Here is a 16,361-nt window from a genome sequence, read left to right on the forward strand (position 1 = left end):
TAGTTTAAAAATTTAATCTTCTTAATATTATTTTAAAAATAAACAGCCATATAATCTTACAAAATTAGGATTTTATGAGTTGTCAGAGGACAATATTTAATTGAAGAAAACGAAACCAAGTTTGAAATAATACTTTTTTTTTAATTTTATAGTAATCCGAAGTTTGGCGTTTTTCTATATATTTTCTATGGTTCACGAAATGGACAAAACGACAAAATTATGTAGTTTTCATTACCAGTTGGCTTGACATCTGTAAGAATGATTTAGATCATGTTCAGATTATACTTACAAAACTATGTGGTATGTCACGTATACTAAATAGAGTAAGATTCTCTCTTTTTCTATTTTTATCACCTTTCCTCTTCTTTTCTCACATATTATTTTTTGTCTTATTGTCTCTATAAAAAAATTAATATAAGATGTTGACGTAGCTAAACCGTAACCGTTCAAATAGGAAATGAGGGAAGGGGGAAAGATTAGAAGGGGAGATAATCATTCTCCATAATAAATAAACACGTTTAACAAATTTAATAATAATCTAATTATCAACACACATGCCATACGACTTTATAAACTTTAATTTAAATAAATGAAATTGTTATTAGCACTTCAAAAATCTTATTTTGCACTCCAAACTCTCTATAATTAGAAAGAAAAATACACTAGTGAGGAGTGTAGAATGAGATTTTTTGAATGCTAATAACAGTTCTCTAAATAAATGAGCACTCTTAAAATACCTATTTAGAAAATAAGAAATGCTAAGAAGAGTCTCAAAAGTGGAACTCTCTGTCACCTTATGTTTGACATAATGTTTTATAATTTTGGCATGAAAATTGACATTAAACTGTGAGGTGACAAAAAATTTATAAAAAGTCTCATTGTGAGGTTAAGCCCACCCCCTTCTCATCTCCCCTTAGTGTAGATAATATTGTTTGTTCAAAAAAAAAATCCCACTTTAAAAGTCTCTTTAGCATTTCTCTTACAAAATATGAAGGGTTGCGAGCCCAAATCGATCAAAATCTCAAAAAGATTGGAAGAACTATATTCTGTACTAGACGAATTTTTTTTTAAAATTTTTTTAACAAATAATATTATCTATACTAAAGGGGTAGGGAGTGGGCTAGGCCTTATAAGGTATTAGTAATAATGTAGTTCAAATTCGCCTTTGGCAAGAATTGAATCTAAAACCTCTCACTTACAAGTAAAGAAATAATAACACTAGATCATAATACTAAATGGCACCAGACGATTTTGTATTAAATTTGAACTGAAACCGAAGTCATTATTAGGCTCCAATCCATTTAAACAAGGCCGGCCCTAAGGGTAGCCGAAGTAGGCAGCTGCCTAGAACCCCACTTTGGAGGGGCCTCCAATATATATATATATATATATATATATATATATGATACAGACATATACGTACATATAAATTTTACAATTCAAATTCAATAAAATTATCAAAAAAAAAATATCCTAGGCAACTGAAAAAGAATTGGTTGAAAAATTAAATTATGAAAACTTAATTAGTACATTTGGTCTAAAAATGCACGACGTGTAATATTTAAGTGATGTTTGTATATTTTTCTTCTTTTGATATTAATTTTTAATGATATTTTATGTAGAAATGAACATTTTCATATATTTAGTTTTTTATACATATCAATGTACAAATGGTTAGAAGGTGGGGGTCAGAGAACTCTATGACCCCACTTCGAAGGCTCGCTTAGAATTCTAAATTCTCATGGCCAGCCCTGCATTTAAATTTAATCTGCGGACATACACACACACATAAGGTTTAGAAACATAGTTCGCTTCATTAAAACTTGGAGGCGTGACTAAAATGAACAAGTACCTGTTCATTAAAATTATTTGAACAATGAACAAGTACCTAATTCAGAAAATTATATGTTCCCCTATATACAAGGAAAATTTCTCTTCGAAACAAATTAACCAATATCATAATTTTCCTTCCTCCAGACAAATACTAAACCATTTAAAAAAAAAAAAAAAGTTTCTAGACAATTTTGAGGATCCCTTTCACCTCCTTAGTTTCACTTACACAGTTATAAATGAAAACATGCCCCTAATGTGATTTACGGTTCAAAATTTTTGTGTCGATTACAAATTTGAAAGTGAAACGATTGGGAGAATCAGAGAAGCAGCGAGCGACCGGTTGGAGGTGGTAACCGACTGGTCAGAGATGGGCAGAAAAAATTGTTGGTGTCCTCTCGCGTTTCCTATTTGGTTTTGTGTCTTATTTGAGTTGAGTTTTGCATTTTTGGTTTGAATTCTTTGTTTTGTGGACAAATTTTGGTAATGCACTTATTTGATTAGGATAAGGATTTGATTTCCTTGCCTATTACGTTTTAAATTTACTTTCCATTAGGATTCTCATTTATAAGTCCAATACTCCACAAATAGGGTCTTGGGTTTGTTTATTGGGACCTTTTTTAGTGGCAAATTTGTCACGTCCCGGCCCGGGCCCCCATTACATTCCGGACTCGACTTCACCGTAGCACGATATTGTTTGTTTTGGGTCTCGACCACGCCTTCACGGTTTTGTTTCTAATAACTCACACGAGAACTTCCCAGTGGGTCACCCATCCTGAGATTGCTCTCGCTGCAATCTCGCTTAACTTCGGAGTTCCAATAGAATCCGAAGCCAGTGATTTTCCAAAAAGCCTCATGCTAGATAGAGATGAGAATATACATATAAGACTTACAAGATCCACTCTCCTGGGTGATGTGAGATGTCACAATCCACCCCCTTAGACCATCTCCAATGGTTGGGCTAAAAGCCAAATATCTTAGTCCGGAAAATTTAGCTTTTAACCCAAAAACAGCTTTTCTGCTCCAACCGTTCTAGCCTAAAATTTTAGCCCGGGATTATTAAATAATGAACTTAGGCTATTTTTGTGGATAAATTAAATAAATAAATAAATATGTAGACTATCGTAAATTAATTTTATGAACATTTTAATCTAAAAAAATTTAAATTCCGATAAATATTGAAAAATTTAAATTCTGATTTCTGGGCTAAATTTTGGGGGAAATCTGGTATTGGTTTAGCATTTAGAATTTAACCCAAATTTTTCCCTTGGGTTGGATTGGGTTTGGGGGAGAATTTTGGTAGGTAATTTGGCTTTTAGCCCACCATTGGAATTGGTCTTAGGGTTCCGATGTCCTCGTCGGCACACTTCCAACTATGGATTGGTTCTGATACTAAATTGACACATTCCGGCCTGAGCCCCCTCCACATCCCGGGCTTAACTCCATCGTAGCACGATATTGTCCGCTTCGGGCCCCGACCACTCCGTCACAGTTTTGTTTCTGAAAACTCAGACGAGAACTTCCCAGTGGGTCACCCATCCTGGGAATGCTCTCGCCCGAACTCGCTTAACTTCGGAGTTTCGATGGAACCCGAAGCCAGTGAGTTCCCAAAAGGCCTCGTGCTAGGTAAAGATGAAAATATACATATAAGGTTTATAGAATCCACTCATCTGGACGATGTGAGATGTCACAAAATTTGTGAGAGTCAATTTGTGAGTTTGACAGTTAGAGAACAATTTAGGATAATCTCCTCTAATTGTTTTTTTGGTTCTCTGCTCGTTTGATTTAAGGTTTGTAATTTGTGGAATTTGGATGATGAGGTACCAAAAATTCTTTTGTAATCTCCATTTTTTAGTGAAATTCATCGTCGTACTTTACCTAGACTTTATACTAAACCACGTTACTTTTTTGTATTCTTGTTTTGAGATTATTTTCTTTGTGCCAATGACTACAAGAAAATTGAGAATTTAATCAGCGTTTGTTGTCAACAAAACAATTGACGACGAGGCCTCATATAAGAACATATTGAGTTTGAAGCATTGTATGAATCTTTTGAGTTATGAATAGTAATCCTCATATAACTGACCGTGTAAATTTTAGACGAACTCGTGCTTCTGGATAACGATAGATCAAACCACGTTCTATATATATTTGTCATTAACCTTGTGAATAAATAAGATTATTGTATGACAGATGAAGTTTTATTACAATGGTAAAAAACAAAGATGTCTATGCATTCTAATGTGAATTTGAACCCCGCTGATTTCTCTCTCCCATAACAACTCACAATTTAATCTACTAATATTATCGTTTGTCAACAATTTTTTTTATTTTTTATTTTTATTTTTTATTTTTTATTTTAAGCATCGTATTCTGATTTAAGATGTTAATGTATCCACAAGCTGCCTAGCTTGACTTTTTATATAAACACAAGGGTCAAGTGGAGTGGATATATGGGACATAGAATCTCGCAAAGGATACACTTCCAAACAATAGACATTAAAAACATTAACTACAATAAAGGCTGAATCACATATATACCCTTTTAAAAATCTTATTTGAGGTCGACCGAAGACCAAGACTTTATTTGAGGCATACCTCAAGGAAAGCCGCCATGCACAAAGGTATCCTTTTTCTCTAGGCATGGAAAGAATATTCATCATGATGCAAATTAAGAAATAATATTCAATTTGAATTCTTTGTGAAATTCAATTTTCTTTTTGGTAATTATTTTTTTTAGACTTTCGATAAAAAAAAATTATTTTTTAGACTAAATTGTAGCCAATGTCTCTAAATTATACTATGAATTTAATTTTGGTTTCTGAACTTTACTATAGTTGCTCTTGCCCTCAAAATATATCCCTACATCCCATGTTGTACTTGTGGTGTTTTCATTAACTGCGTTAACTTTTCATTAAATTAAGGAGTAAAGTAGATATTTCATCAAAAAAAAAAAAAAGCAAATTAAGTAGTCATTTAGGATACGTTTGTTGCACCAAACTATCTCGGATTGGACTAGCTTCAGAGATTAAGTTGGACTAGCTTATCATGGACTAAACAGTATAAGAATAATGAAATGTTTGATGCAGTGTCGGACTAGCAAACGGACTAAAATATTTTTGGAATTTGATATTTTTTATACCAATCTTTTCTCTCCCTCACCATTTATCACACCTTCTTTCTGTAGAATGTCGAGCATAGAACCCAAAAGTCCAACTCAAACCCAGAATCAAATAAAACACTGAATGTGAAAAAATCATAGTTGTGAGCTTGTCTCTCTAGTAAAATCCAATTCTAAATATTCAAAATCAAAACATCTCTCTAATAAAACCAATTATAAATATTCAAAACCAAAACACAAAAATCAAAATCCTAAAAATTATCTTTCTATAATCGAGTTCCATTGCCCTGCCCTGCACCTCTCTCTTTCTGAAATTTGTAGATTCTGTTTCTTTTTTATCTAGAAAAAAGCCAAAGATATAAACCATTTCAATTTCATCAAAATATATTTCAACTCCGACAGTTTTCATCTGGAACTGGAAATAACACACGCTCATATATATAAACCCCAAAAACAAAAGAATTGCAAATGAGAGTCAGAGAGAGAATTTCAGCTTCTTCCTTTTCTCTCTGGTTCAGTATTAACGAAAGCTCTACACACATCAATGGCGAATTTAGCAAAGAAACAATTTTGCAATCCAAAATTGACCAAACCACTCTCAAATTTAAGCTAAACAATCATCATATCATCAGAACTATAAAAAATTAAACATTACCCACTAAAAATAAAACAAAACAATTTTTGGATCCTCATCAGCTCACCCCCCCTCGTCATAGCCTTTTTAGGCTTCCCAGGACCCAAATCCGGCCGACCCAGATGACACAAACGACGAGGTAATCGTCAGAGATGAAGCAGTTGACGAGTTCCGTGTCGGAGATGAAGTCGTCCTTTGCCATCGAAATCAAGGTCAAGGAGGTGAATCGAGCAGGACAACGTGATGTGCCGTCGCAATCGTGGTTGATGAGGTGAATCAAGTAGAACGAAGCGAAGTTCTTAGCTAATCCCGTGGTTTTTTGGGGGACTCGTGAAGACCGGTTAGCGACGTCTCTAGTGAAAGTAAGTCATAGTTAATCTCATTAACACTGGTCCCACGGGGAAACAAATACTAGACTAGACTAATATTCAATCTAGTCTAGTCCAATGAGAGCTAAGACGGACAAACAAACGCTCCCTTGTAGAATTAAAAATTCAATCAAAGGGAAAATTGAACTGAATTGCTTTTACTTCATACAAATTTTTTTGATGAAATTTCTATTTTATCGTTCAACTTAATAGAAAATTTGATGGCATAAGCTAAAAGACTACAATTGCAACAAAAAGCATCATTTAAAGATGGAAAAAATAATTACTTGTGGTATAATTTATTCAGAAACTTTTACTGTAATTTATCGAAATCTTTCACAAATACGAGTTGGAACACAACTTTTCAACAACGGATTGTGGGAATAGGAGTAGGATTTTCTTCGGATCTTCTTTTTGAGGATTCAGAGGATAATCAATCGTATTCGTTTATCATATATCGTACGGTTAAAATTATTTAAAATTTAAAATTTAAAATTAAATACAAATAATACCTAATGAAAACTTACAATACAATATACGATAAACGGACACGACTGATTGATATCTAGATTCTAGGATCCGGATTGGATCCTTGTCGGTGGGAAGACTTTTCACACCTCTTTTCCGCCATCTGTTATCTTTTGTGAATTTTGAAAGGATAATAGAGTATTTAATTTGAGTGCACGTGGATAAAGGAGAAATATGCCAAAACCCACAAATAAAGTTTATAATAAAGTCGTTGTCAAAAGCAGAAAAGAAGTATCAAAGAAATCAAATAATCATGATGTAACCACAACATCAGCTTGACTTGTAATACGAAGATAAATGAAAAAGAAGTGGTTTGTTTTATACTTGGGCATGATGAGTAAAAATTGGCGTCTATTTTTTTAAGAAAATTAAGTAAAATATTGACAAATTGAAAACTTCTCCATCTTAGTTTATGTCATTTGAAGAAGCCGTCGGGCTAAGTAATTGAGAACATAGTATCACCAAGAAGAGGCTATATACTTCTTAATCAGAGATTATACAGAGAGGGGGCTGACGGCAAGGAGAGAGAGAAGAGAGAGTTTCGTTATTCTGTAGTGTAGTTTCTCATTCTATTGTACCTTTATTTATAGTAGTAAAATATTACATTACAACTAAGAAATTATTTAAAATATATTATAGAATCCTACACGTAATCTACTGAAATTTATACAATTACATTTCCAACTAATTTAGAACTGCAACAATCAATTTATTTTTAAGTCCCAAAAGAAATGGAGGAGTAGGCTCTTAATAGCTAGGTGTCAATCACACTTGGATTTACAGAAGCATACCCAAGCAGTTCCACATTGCTTTCAAATAAGGCCTTGCTTTCTTCACTCATAGTCACCCATGCTTCAATTCCGCTGCAATCTCTTTTGTCCATCAAAACAATTATGTTCTTAATTGCAATACTAGCTACGCTTACCCATGATGGTCTTCCCCATCCGAAATCGGCTTCGTACAAAGGAAACCTACACCAACTTGTGCAGCTATAAATCTCCATGTTGTCATGAGTTTTCGGCTTATTCTGCTTATCTTTGATTTCTTGCCATGCCTCATCAGAATCAAAGACAAGTTTTGCAGCATATTTTTCTTTCAGTCCTTCAATGCCTTCCCTCAATTTAGCAACCAAGTCTTTTAGATTTATCACACTACTCTCTTCATCAGCCCTTGATGTAAAGGAACCCACAACATTCCCAGCCAAGTTTTCTGGCAAGGGAGGCACAACCCTTTTACGCAAGTTCACATCTTGACGGAAAAATGAAGGCCCTTGCTTCCTCAAGTTTGATCTCGATGCTTCGGTTGCACACTTCCAAATGAGTGCTGAAACCGCTTCTACTCGTGTAGGTTTGGCCACAACTGAACTGGCTACTTCAGATTGGAGAGTGGAAATCTTTGGGGCATCAAAAACATACCTCTGTGTTATGCATTTTTCTTTGACGACTTCTCTTGCTGGTGGCTGAGATGAGCTAGAAAATTCTATTGGTTTAAAAACAGATGCAGCACCAAATTCTGGAAGGTTTAGTACCTGATCACTGTCACTTGACCCAAGGGCTATTGTGGCCCAACAGTTGATGAATGTGCATAGTGTTGATGCATCAGCAATCCTATGTGAAATGCTCAACCCAATTGCCATTCCACCACACTCAAACAAGTTAACTTGTACAAGCAGCAACCAGCCTGTGCCCGCTTCTTTGGATTCAATTTCAATTGGAAGGAATCGTTTCAATATCTGGCCATCTGGGTTTTCCAAAATATCCGACAAGCAACAGCTGATTCGTGCTGTTATAAATGCAGCTCCATCATCGGTGCACTCGACTATGTTACCTTTCACAATCCTTCCTGCTAAAGGGTAGAAGTGCGTGAGAGTTTTAGCTAATGATTCTATTAGATGCCGGCATTTTTCATCTATGCTCATAGCATGGTGGCGAGTACTAACCTTACTAGTAGTACTGGTAATAGGATAGAAGAGAAGGAGTGGGGTGTAAATTACGATAGCCATCTGATCGAGAAAAGAGAGCTCATAACTTCTCAAGTGATGAGGAGTTGAGGTGGATGGTTTAATTGTTTGCCTCTCAATAATTTCTACCTTGATTTCTGTGGCCATCTTACCTTACTCTAGGTAGGTGATGTCTTGCTAACAAGTTAGTGTATACAGAGCTATACATATATGTATATATATAGTGATGCTATGCATAGTGCCAAACTCTACTATGGTATGCATAATAATTGAAACACAAATCCGGTTTTTTTTTATTAAGATAAGTCAATGATTAAAAGCAACACATGTTAACGAATCCACATAGAGAACAACATCACAACAACAATTGAAGGTGGCAAGATCATGCTAATTAATTACAGAGTTAAATAGAGAAGCATCTGCAAGCAAGAGGCTCATGATTGCTTTTAGTATGGCCAGGCTTCTTTTTTTGAAGTCAACTGTGCTGGTATGCAATTACCCTCTTCATATATAGGTCACGGTCATGTTAGATAATAATTTAAATACACGGAGGGTGAAACACATCTCCTTCATTCATTGCTTTCTAATATAAAGCTTAAAAACATATCAATTTTGTTGAACCAATAAGGAGGAAAAAGTAATGAAATCACAGATAGTAGAAGCATCGAAACAACAATTCAAACATCTACAATCGCATCCATCTAAGAAAAGCAAGAGGATGTTAATAAAATGACAGGCGGATTCACAGAAGCATATGCAAACCGGTCTTCATGTCTTTCAATTATGGCCATTTATTCTTTCTGTGAAAATCAATGACGCTTCCACGCCAACACCGTCACTTGTGTCCATATATATAATCGCATTCTTGAATTCATGACTACTACGAATTCCCACCCATGACAGCTGCTCCCATCCAAAATTTGCTTCATAGAAGGGAAACTTGCACCGACTGCTACACTATAAGTCACTATACTATCATTTATCAGGATGTTCCCGGACTCCTTGACGCTTTGAAGTACATCCTCACAACTAACACCGTTAGGATACTTTTCTTTATCTTCCTTAATGCCTTTCCTGAAATTTGCAACCAAGCTTTCCAGATCCACCTCACTCTCTATATAAAAGAGGCAGGGTGAACACAATGGATTATTGGAAATCTTCTTCTTTCCTATACTGTATTTGTGTAATCTTTATATATAAAGCCAACAACCTCTTTTGGGGTCGCAAGCTTCACCAAAAAAAATTTGGACAAAAATGCCTCCAAAACAAAAATTTAAAATGCAGACCAAAATAATGCATGGGTATTTTCATAATTTTAACAGTATTTTTTTAATAATTAATTCTTTTTGTATAGTTTTTTTTTTAGTTAGTACCTCACAATAAGCTAGCAATAATGTGATTCAATCAATTGTTCATTAAATATTATTTTCTCTATTTTTAAACACGTTCAAAACATCTTAAGAGATGTGTAATGCCGATTATAAAAAAGATCTTTAATACGCGCATAATAATGTGATTAAATTAGTTGTCAAATGATATTTTTTTTTTAACAAACGATATTATTTACGCTAAAGGGGAGGGGGTGGGCTTAACCTCACAATTGGCTAGCAATAATATGATTCAATTAGTTATTTATTAAATATTATTTTCTCTATTCTTAATGTAAATTTAATAGAATGTAGATGGAAATTGAAAGATCGATTTTATTATGTGAATTCAGCTGCTTTGATTGGTTTGTGAGGGGTTTTTTCTAGCATGATCTAAGATTATTTATTTATTTGAAATGTTTGATTTTTCTTTTGTCAATTCACGCATATAAATACGTTCAAAACGTGTAAGTCGCGAGTAGCACGCCATGATTCAAAAAATACCTTCTGCACAAGCTTGAGTGCTTGCATGAAGGCTAGTTAGTAACTAAATTTGGGTGGCGTGACATTTTCTTCTAGCCATGTGCTTTCTTGCAACCAAGTAAATTGTTTGCGTCTCAATCATTTATATCTCAGAAATGAAATTTTAGGGGTTGTTTGGTATTATTTTTTTGGAGAGATTATATTTACACGCCTCAAATTACTTCTTCCACACCTTTTAATTTTTTAATATTTTCTACACACTACTAACATTTGATAGAAAAATATTAAAAAATAAAAAGGGTGTGAGATAAGTAATTTGAGATGTTTGAATATAATCTCCCTTTTTCTTTTTTTGAAACATTGACGGTACAAGGGAACTTAATCAGAAAAAATAGTTTATACCTCGTCAGGAAGAGGGGGACATAAGCTTTACTCCTCATAAAACAAGAGAAATAATGAATATTAAGTAATTTAGCTACATTTATCATTTTGTTTAAAACAAAAAATTAGATCAAAAAATAATACTAAACACACCCTTCATTTTCCTATCAATAAACACTTGTATGACCAAATATACATATATTTGCATAATTTCGACATGATCCTGACCGGTTAGAGACTTTTATTCTTGGGATTGAAGATTAGTAGGATATAAACTTCAGGTTGAAACTGTTATAAAAAAAATTTAAAAAAAATTTTTGAAAAAAAAAAAAAAAAAAAAAAACCAGAGAGGTTCAGTTGTTCCTCAATGAAGCCATATATAACGGTGCCGCGGATCCGGCTGACCCATCGTTAATTTGCTGCTAAATTACTTCAACCCATCTTTTGCTCCGCTGTCCAAACTTTAATTTCATGACAAAGATCTCTTGCAATTCTTTTTCTACAACAGTGATTATTGGTTAGAAAACTTATCACTCAAAGTTTGAGTGCAATTTGGATTGAAAATACCGATTCCGATTCGTTAATTTCAACCTTTATAACTTCCAAAACAAACCCAATTTCTGAAATTAAAATACTGCAAATTCAAAAAAAATGCTGGAACTCCGTATTTCCGAAATAAACATTGTTTGAAAAGAGAAACTTCACATGTTTGAATCAACCACGAACTGTTTTGAGAAGGAACCTCCTCATCCTTTAGTAGCCAAGCATTCCTCGTATATCAGTCACATTCGTATTTGCTCTTATTTATATAATTGAAGCATCGCACCAATTTTGTTAAATAATTACGTATACAAATAAGGAAAAATGAAATGAAATCACAGATAAAGTACAAGCATCAAAAGGATTGCGAGATCTCACAAAATGACAGTTGGATTCGGAGAAGCATATGCAAGCAGCTCCTCACTATTTTCAAATTGGGCCATGTCATCTTCTTTGAGAGTCAAGGATGCTTCTATGCCATCGCCATCTCTCATATCCATCAACAGAATGGTATTCTTGTATAGACTACGAACGCTCACCCATGACGGCTTCCCCCATCCGAAATCTGCTTCGTAGAAGGAAAACCTACACCAGCTACTGCAAGTATAGATATCTATATCATCGCTATCCAGGAGTTTACTGCCGCCAGACTCTTTGGCTGCTTCGATTATATCGTTACCACTAACTCCATTAGGATACTTTTCTATATGTTCCTCAATGCCTTTCCTGAGTTTAGCAACCAAGCTTTCATGTTCTATCTCACTTTCCACTGTCATTGCTGCAAAGGACCACACACAATTCCCCAGTATGTTTTCTGCCAAGGCCTGCCTCGATCTCTTCCGCATGTTCACAATCGGACACAACATGGATGGCTTTATAATACCCAATTTTGATCTTGATGCTTGTATTGCACATTTCCAAATGAGCGCTGACACTACTTCAACGCGTGTTGGGTTGGGAGTGGTACTGGCAGCTTTCGATTTGAGGGTAGCAATCTTTGAGGCATCGAAGACAAATCTCCTTGTTTTAGACCCTTCAGTAGACAATGTCACTGCAAAGTCAGGTGAGTTGAAGATATCCAGGGGTGGGAACAAAGAAGCTGAAACACCAAATTCTCCGGGAAGCACGACGTGATGATCAGTAGTAGTGCTGGCCGAGCCAAGGGCAATTGCAGCCCATCTTTCAATGAATTTGCATATTGTAAAGGCATCAGATACCTTATGGGCAAAGCTGACCCCAATCGCCAATCCACCACATTCAAAGAAGTTGGCCTGGATTAGTAGAAGATAGTCTGTGTTTGAAAGTGTGGATTCTTTATCAGTTGGAACCAATTGTTCTAGGATCTCATCATCTGGTTTGTCAAAAACCATCGACATGTAACAGTTGACTTGGGCTTGAAGAAATGCAACCCCATGATCATTGCAGTAGATTGAATCATTTCTTTGAAATTCTCCTGCAAAGGGGTAGAAGTGAGTGAGGGCTTCAGATAATGATGTTTTTAGAAAGTTGGATCTTTCCTGATCATCAGCAACAGCAGCACAAGGTTTGTTGCGATAGAAGAGAAGTAGTGGGATAAAAATTTCAGGTTCGAACTGGTCAAAAAAAGAGAGGCGAAGATTTCTAAGGTCGGGAGGAGTTGGAGAGGATGGTTTTATTGTTTCCTTGTTAAGGACTTGAACCTTCATCTCTGAAACCATCTTGTGCTCAATGCTTAACAAAATTTGAGTTTCATAATCATAGCAGGACCTTGAATTTATATGTTGTGAATGAGTCTTACATTAATGATATGAGGGATCTTGCATAAACTTATACGTAAGTTGGGGTACTATTCACATTGCCAATTGGTTATATATTGGGAATGAGTCCCACATTAATGAGATGAGAGATCTTCAATAAGTACCACATTTGTAATTGTAGTCAACAATTTGTTCCCTTGTATAATATATATTTGTCTCATTGGTATACCAAAAAAACATGTGTAACTCACGAGACTCGCGGAAAGAAAAGATCATTTGAAAGCATCCAAAAAGAGAGTTTTTGGCATTTCAAAGGTCCATCGTATATTAGTTAAGTGTCTGCTTAAAAAGAAATGCAAGGAGACCATGCTTTTAAACAATATTTTGTAAATTACATGATGTAATTTAAAGGTACTATATTTATATTGACTGTTGCAATATACAAATGCATAGTGGATACTTACCGGCTAGGGATTCAGCAAAAAACACATGGAAGAGAGCACATTCTTGCTTGGTTGATGGTTGGATTCCTAATAAATTTAAAGGTACTATATTTATATTGACCGTTGCAATATACAAACACATAGTGGGTACTTACCAGCTAGGGATTCAGGAAAAAACACATGGAAGAGAGCACATTCTTGCTTGATAGATAGATTATATGCTTAAATCATATATATAGAAGAAATCCAACCATCAACATGTTACATCACCTGGCTAACAAATATAATTTAAGTAAATAATCTCCAGATCAAGCAAGAATGTGCCTTCTTCCATGTGTTTTTTGCTGGATCCCTAGCTGGTAAGTACCCACCGTGCATTTGTATATTGCGTTACATTCTTGTAGGTATGTAGTTGTACCACGCTTTGTATTGTCTAGTCCCTTCCCTTTAAAAGCTATTATATTTAAATATACGATTAGATCTCCCTCACATTTTGCAGTTCTTTTGTTTTATTTGATTAGGTATGCATTTAATTAAAATGATACACCCCCAAGAACATGAGAGACAATCTCTCTTGTAATCAATTCATCACGTGACAAGTGTTTATTAGATGAATGATTCGGTTTTTAAATGCTCGGCAAGCATTTATTAGACTTAATTGCAAAATAGAAATGTCCCTTTGATCACAGAACACAACATCAGTGGGTATGTACATGTCACCTGACAATAGTTTGTGGGCAAGACCTTCAGAGTATTCCATGAACTTAAGGAATTCTAAACAATTTCACTAGGTTGCGCTCATACTTGTAACTTGTTCGAATACATGAGAAAGAAAATCCTACATACGTTGGAAAAACGAAGTATCAATGATTGGAAACTGTTGGAGTATAGTGTCTCGTGTGGGAGAGAGAACAAAAATTGTTGGAGAATAAAGTCATATGTAGAAGAGTGTAATTAAACACGAAAATTATGTGACAAATGAAACAAGAACACGCGTACTAAGTAATAATTTTATTAATGTAATTGTAGGGTTGCAATCTCTTTAAAACTTGATCCTCTTATTTGATCTCTGAAATGTAAGGTGTGTAGTGTTGTTGATCCAAGGGTTGTTATGACTTGATCTTGGATGAACGGATGCTGCAAGGTTTTGGCTCTTGGCAATGGAGGAACCGGCACGTGTATAGGTGCTTGGTGGTCTTCACAGGTTTGACATAGAACACAATGGGTTTTCCGAGTCTTCTTGAGTGTTTGGGGGGTTTGAGTGCTTGAGAGCTTCAGAGTTTCAAAGCTTCAACGTCTGGGCGTGAATGATTTTCCGGCCCCTTTTCTTTGTCTTGGAGCCTCATATATATAGACGAAAGATTTGTCCTTGATTGGGCTTGATTAATTGATGAAAGAACCAAGACTCAATTTGTAGGACAGTTCGTGATTTGATTTCATCAATTAATATTTGATTTAATTAAATTAAAATTAAATAATTCTTTTCTGCCAAGTGTTGACTCGTCCGATTTTGATGAGTCACATCCATGTGTACGAATTGTGAGACACATGGTGCATGTTACGTATACCTTGGCATTTCGAAACTTTCATGTGTTGGAAACATTTATTTCACCGAAATTTCGATATCTACAGAGAAATAACAAAATAAATAATAGTTTATGTGTGGAAGGTTCACTTTTAATATTATTGACACTATCTATGAAAAAATTGTTGAAGTTGGTATAGAATCCGAGAGGGTTTCCTAGCTGAAATAGGAGTTCTAATTGTAATAGGTGTGGGAAACTTGGACGCAAGTTTCAAATAGGTTTAGGATTCCAACTCAGTTTAGGATTATGTTTTTAACTAGTATATAAAAGAACCTTAACGTTAGGGTGTGTAGAGATGAGTATAGTGTGAGAGACTTATGTGGCAAGAAACTAGTTGTGTGAGTTTGAGTTTCTTGTAATACTTTATAAATCAATAAAGTAAGCTTCCATTGTTCATGTTTTTGGGTGATTGTTTTGGTTTGATCGAAGAGTAGTTTTACAACAAGTGGTATCAAGAGCCATAGGTTGCGTGGTCAGATCAAAACAATGTCAAAAACTGAAAGTGGAGATGATAAGGGTACTGAGGTAACCAAAACTTCGGTGCAAAGTGCTAGATTTGAGATCGAAAAATTTATTGGGACCAATAATTTCGCTATGTGGCAGTGCGAAGTTAAGGACGTACCGATTCAACAAGGTTTACTGGTTGTGCTTGGAGATATGCCTATAATGATGAAGAAGGAGGAATGGCAGCGGCTGAATGCACATGCATGTTCCACGATTAGGCTATGTCTTGGTAAAGCACAAAAATATGGTGTGATGAACATCTCATCAGCCAAAGAACTATGGGATACATTGGAGGCGAAGTACTTGAAGAAGAGTGCAGAAAATAGACTTTATCTTAAGAGTAAACTGTATCGTTTCCAGTACAAGGAAGGAACCAAGATGATTGATCACCTTCAAGAGTTTAACAAGATGGTGGCTGAACTACTGAACCTGGAAGAGACGATCAAGGATGAAGATAAAGCATTGATTCTGATGAACTCTTTACCTGAATCCTACGAGTCGTTTGTTACGACATGGATTTATGGTAGAGAAACCATTAAGTTTGATGAGATCTCAAGCGCAGTGATGAACCATGAAGTTCGAAATCTAGATAGACAAGAGAGGAACAATTCCGAAGCACTAATGGTAAGGGGAAGATCAAAGGAAAGAAAATCTGCAACTAAGAAGAAAGGCAAGTCACGCTCAAGAGGTGCCTCAAGCAACAGGAGGTTTTTGGATAAAGATGAGTGCGCCTTCTGCCATGAGAAAGGGCACTGGAAAAAGGATTGTCCAAAAATCAAAGCCAAAAACAAGGAGAAAAAATATGAAGATTCAGAAGCAAATGTTGTTGAAGCCAACGATGACGATTTCGTCTGTGCCCTAACAGCATCAGAAGGTATCG

The 16,361-nt window shown here is 35.2% G+C and overlaps 2 protein-coding genes across 2 annotated transcripts; both read right to left on the minus strand.

Annotated features, from left to right (window-relative positions):
* Positions 1-7,036: 7,036 nt before the first annotated feature.
* LOC103436214 (limonoid 1-O-acetyltransferse-like) lies at positions 7,037-8,671 on the minus strand. The gene has a single exon (XM_008374637.3). The coding sequence runs from the start codon at positions 8,586-8,588 to the stop codon at positions 7,236-7,238; it is 1,353 nt and encodes a 450-aa protein (XP_008372859.2). The 5' UTR covers positions 8,589-8,671; the 3' UTR covers positions 7,037-7,235.
* Positions 8,672-11,388: 2,717 nt separating this feature from the next.
* Positions 11,389-12,954, minus strand: LOC103436213 (acyltransferase-like). The gene has a single exon (XM_070821644.1). The coding sequence runs from the start codon at positions 12,907-12,909 to the stop codon at positions 11,587-11,589; it is 1,323 nt and encodes a 440-aa protein (XP_070677745.1). The 5' UTR covers positions 12,910-12,954; the 3' UTR covers positions 11,389-11,586.
* Positions 12,955-16,361: the final 3,407 nt, after the last annotated feature.

Source organism: Malus domestica, chromosome 05 (genome assembly GCF_042453785.1).
Source record: "Malus domestica chromosome 05, GDT2T_hap1".
Lineage (NCBI taxonomy): Eukaryota > Viridiplantae > Streptophyta > Magnoliopsida > Rosales > Rosaceae > Malus > Malus domestica.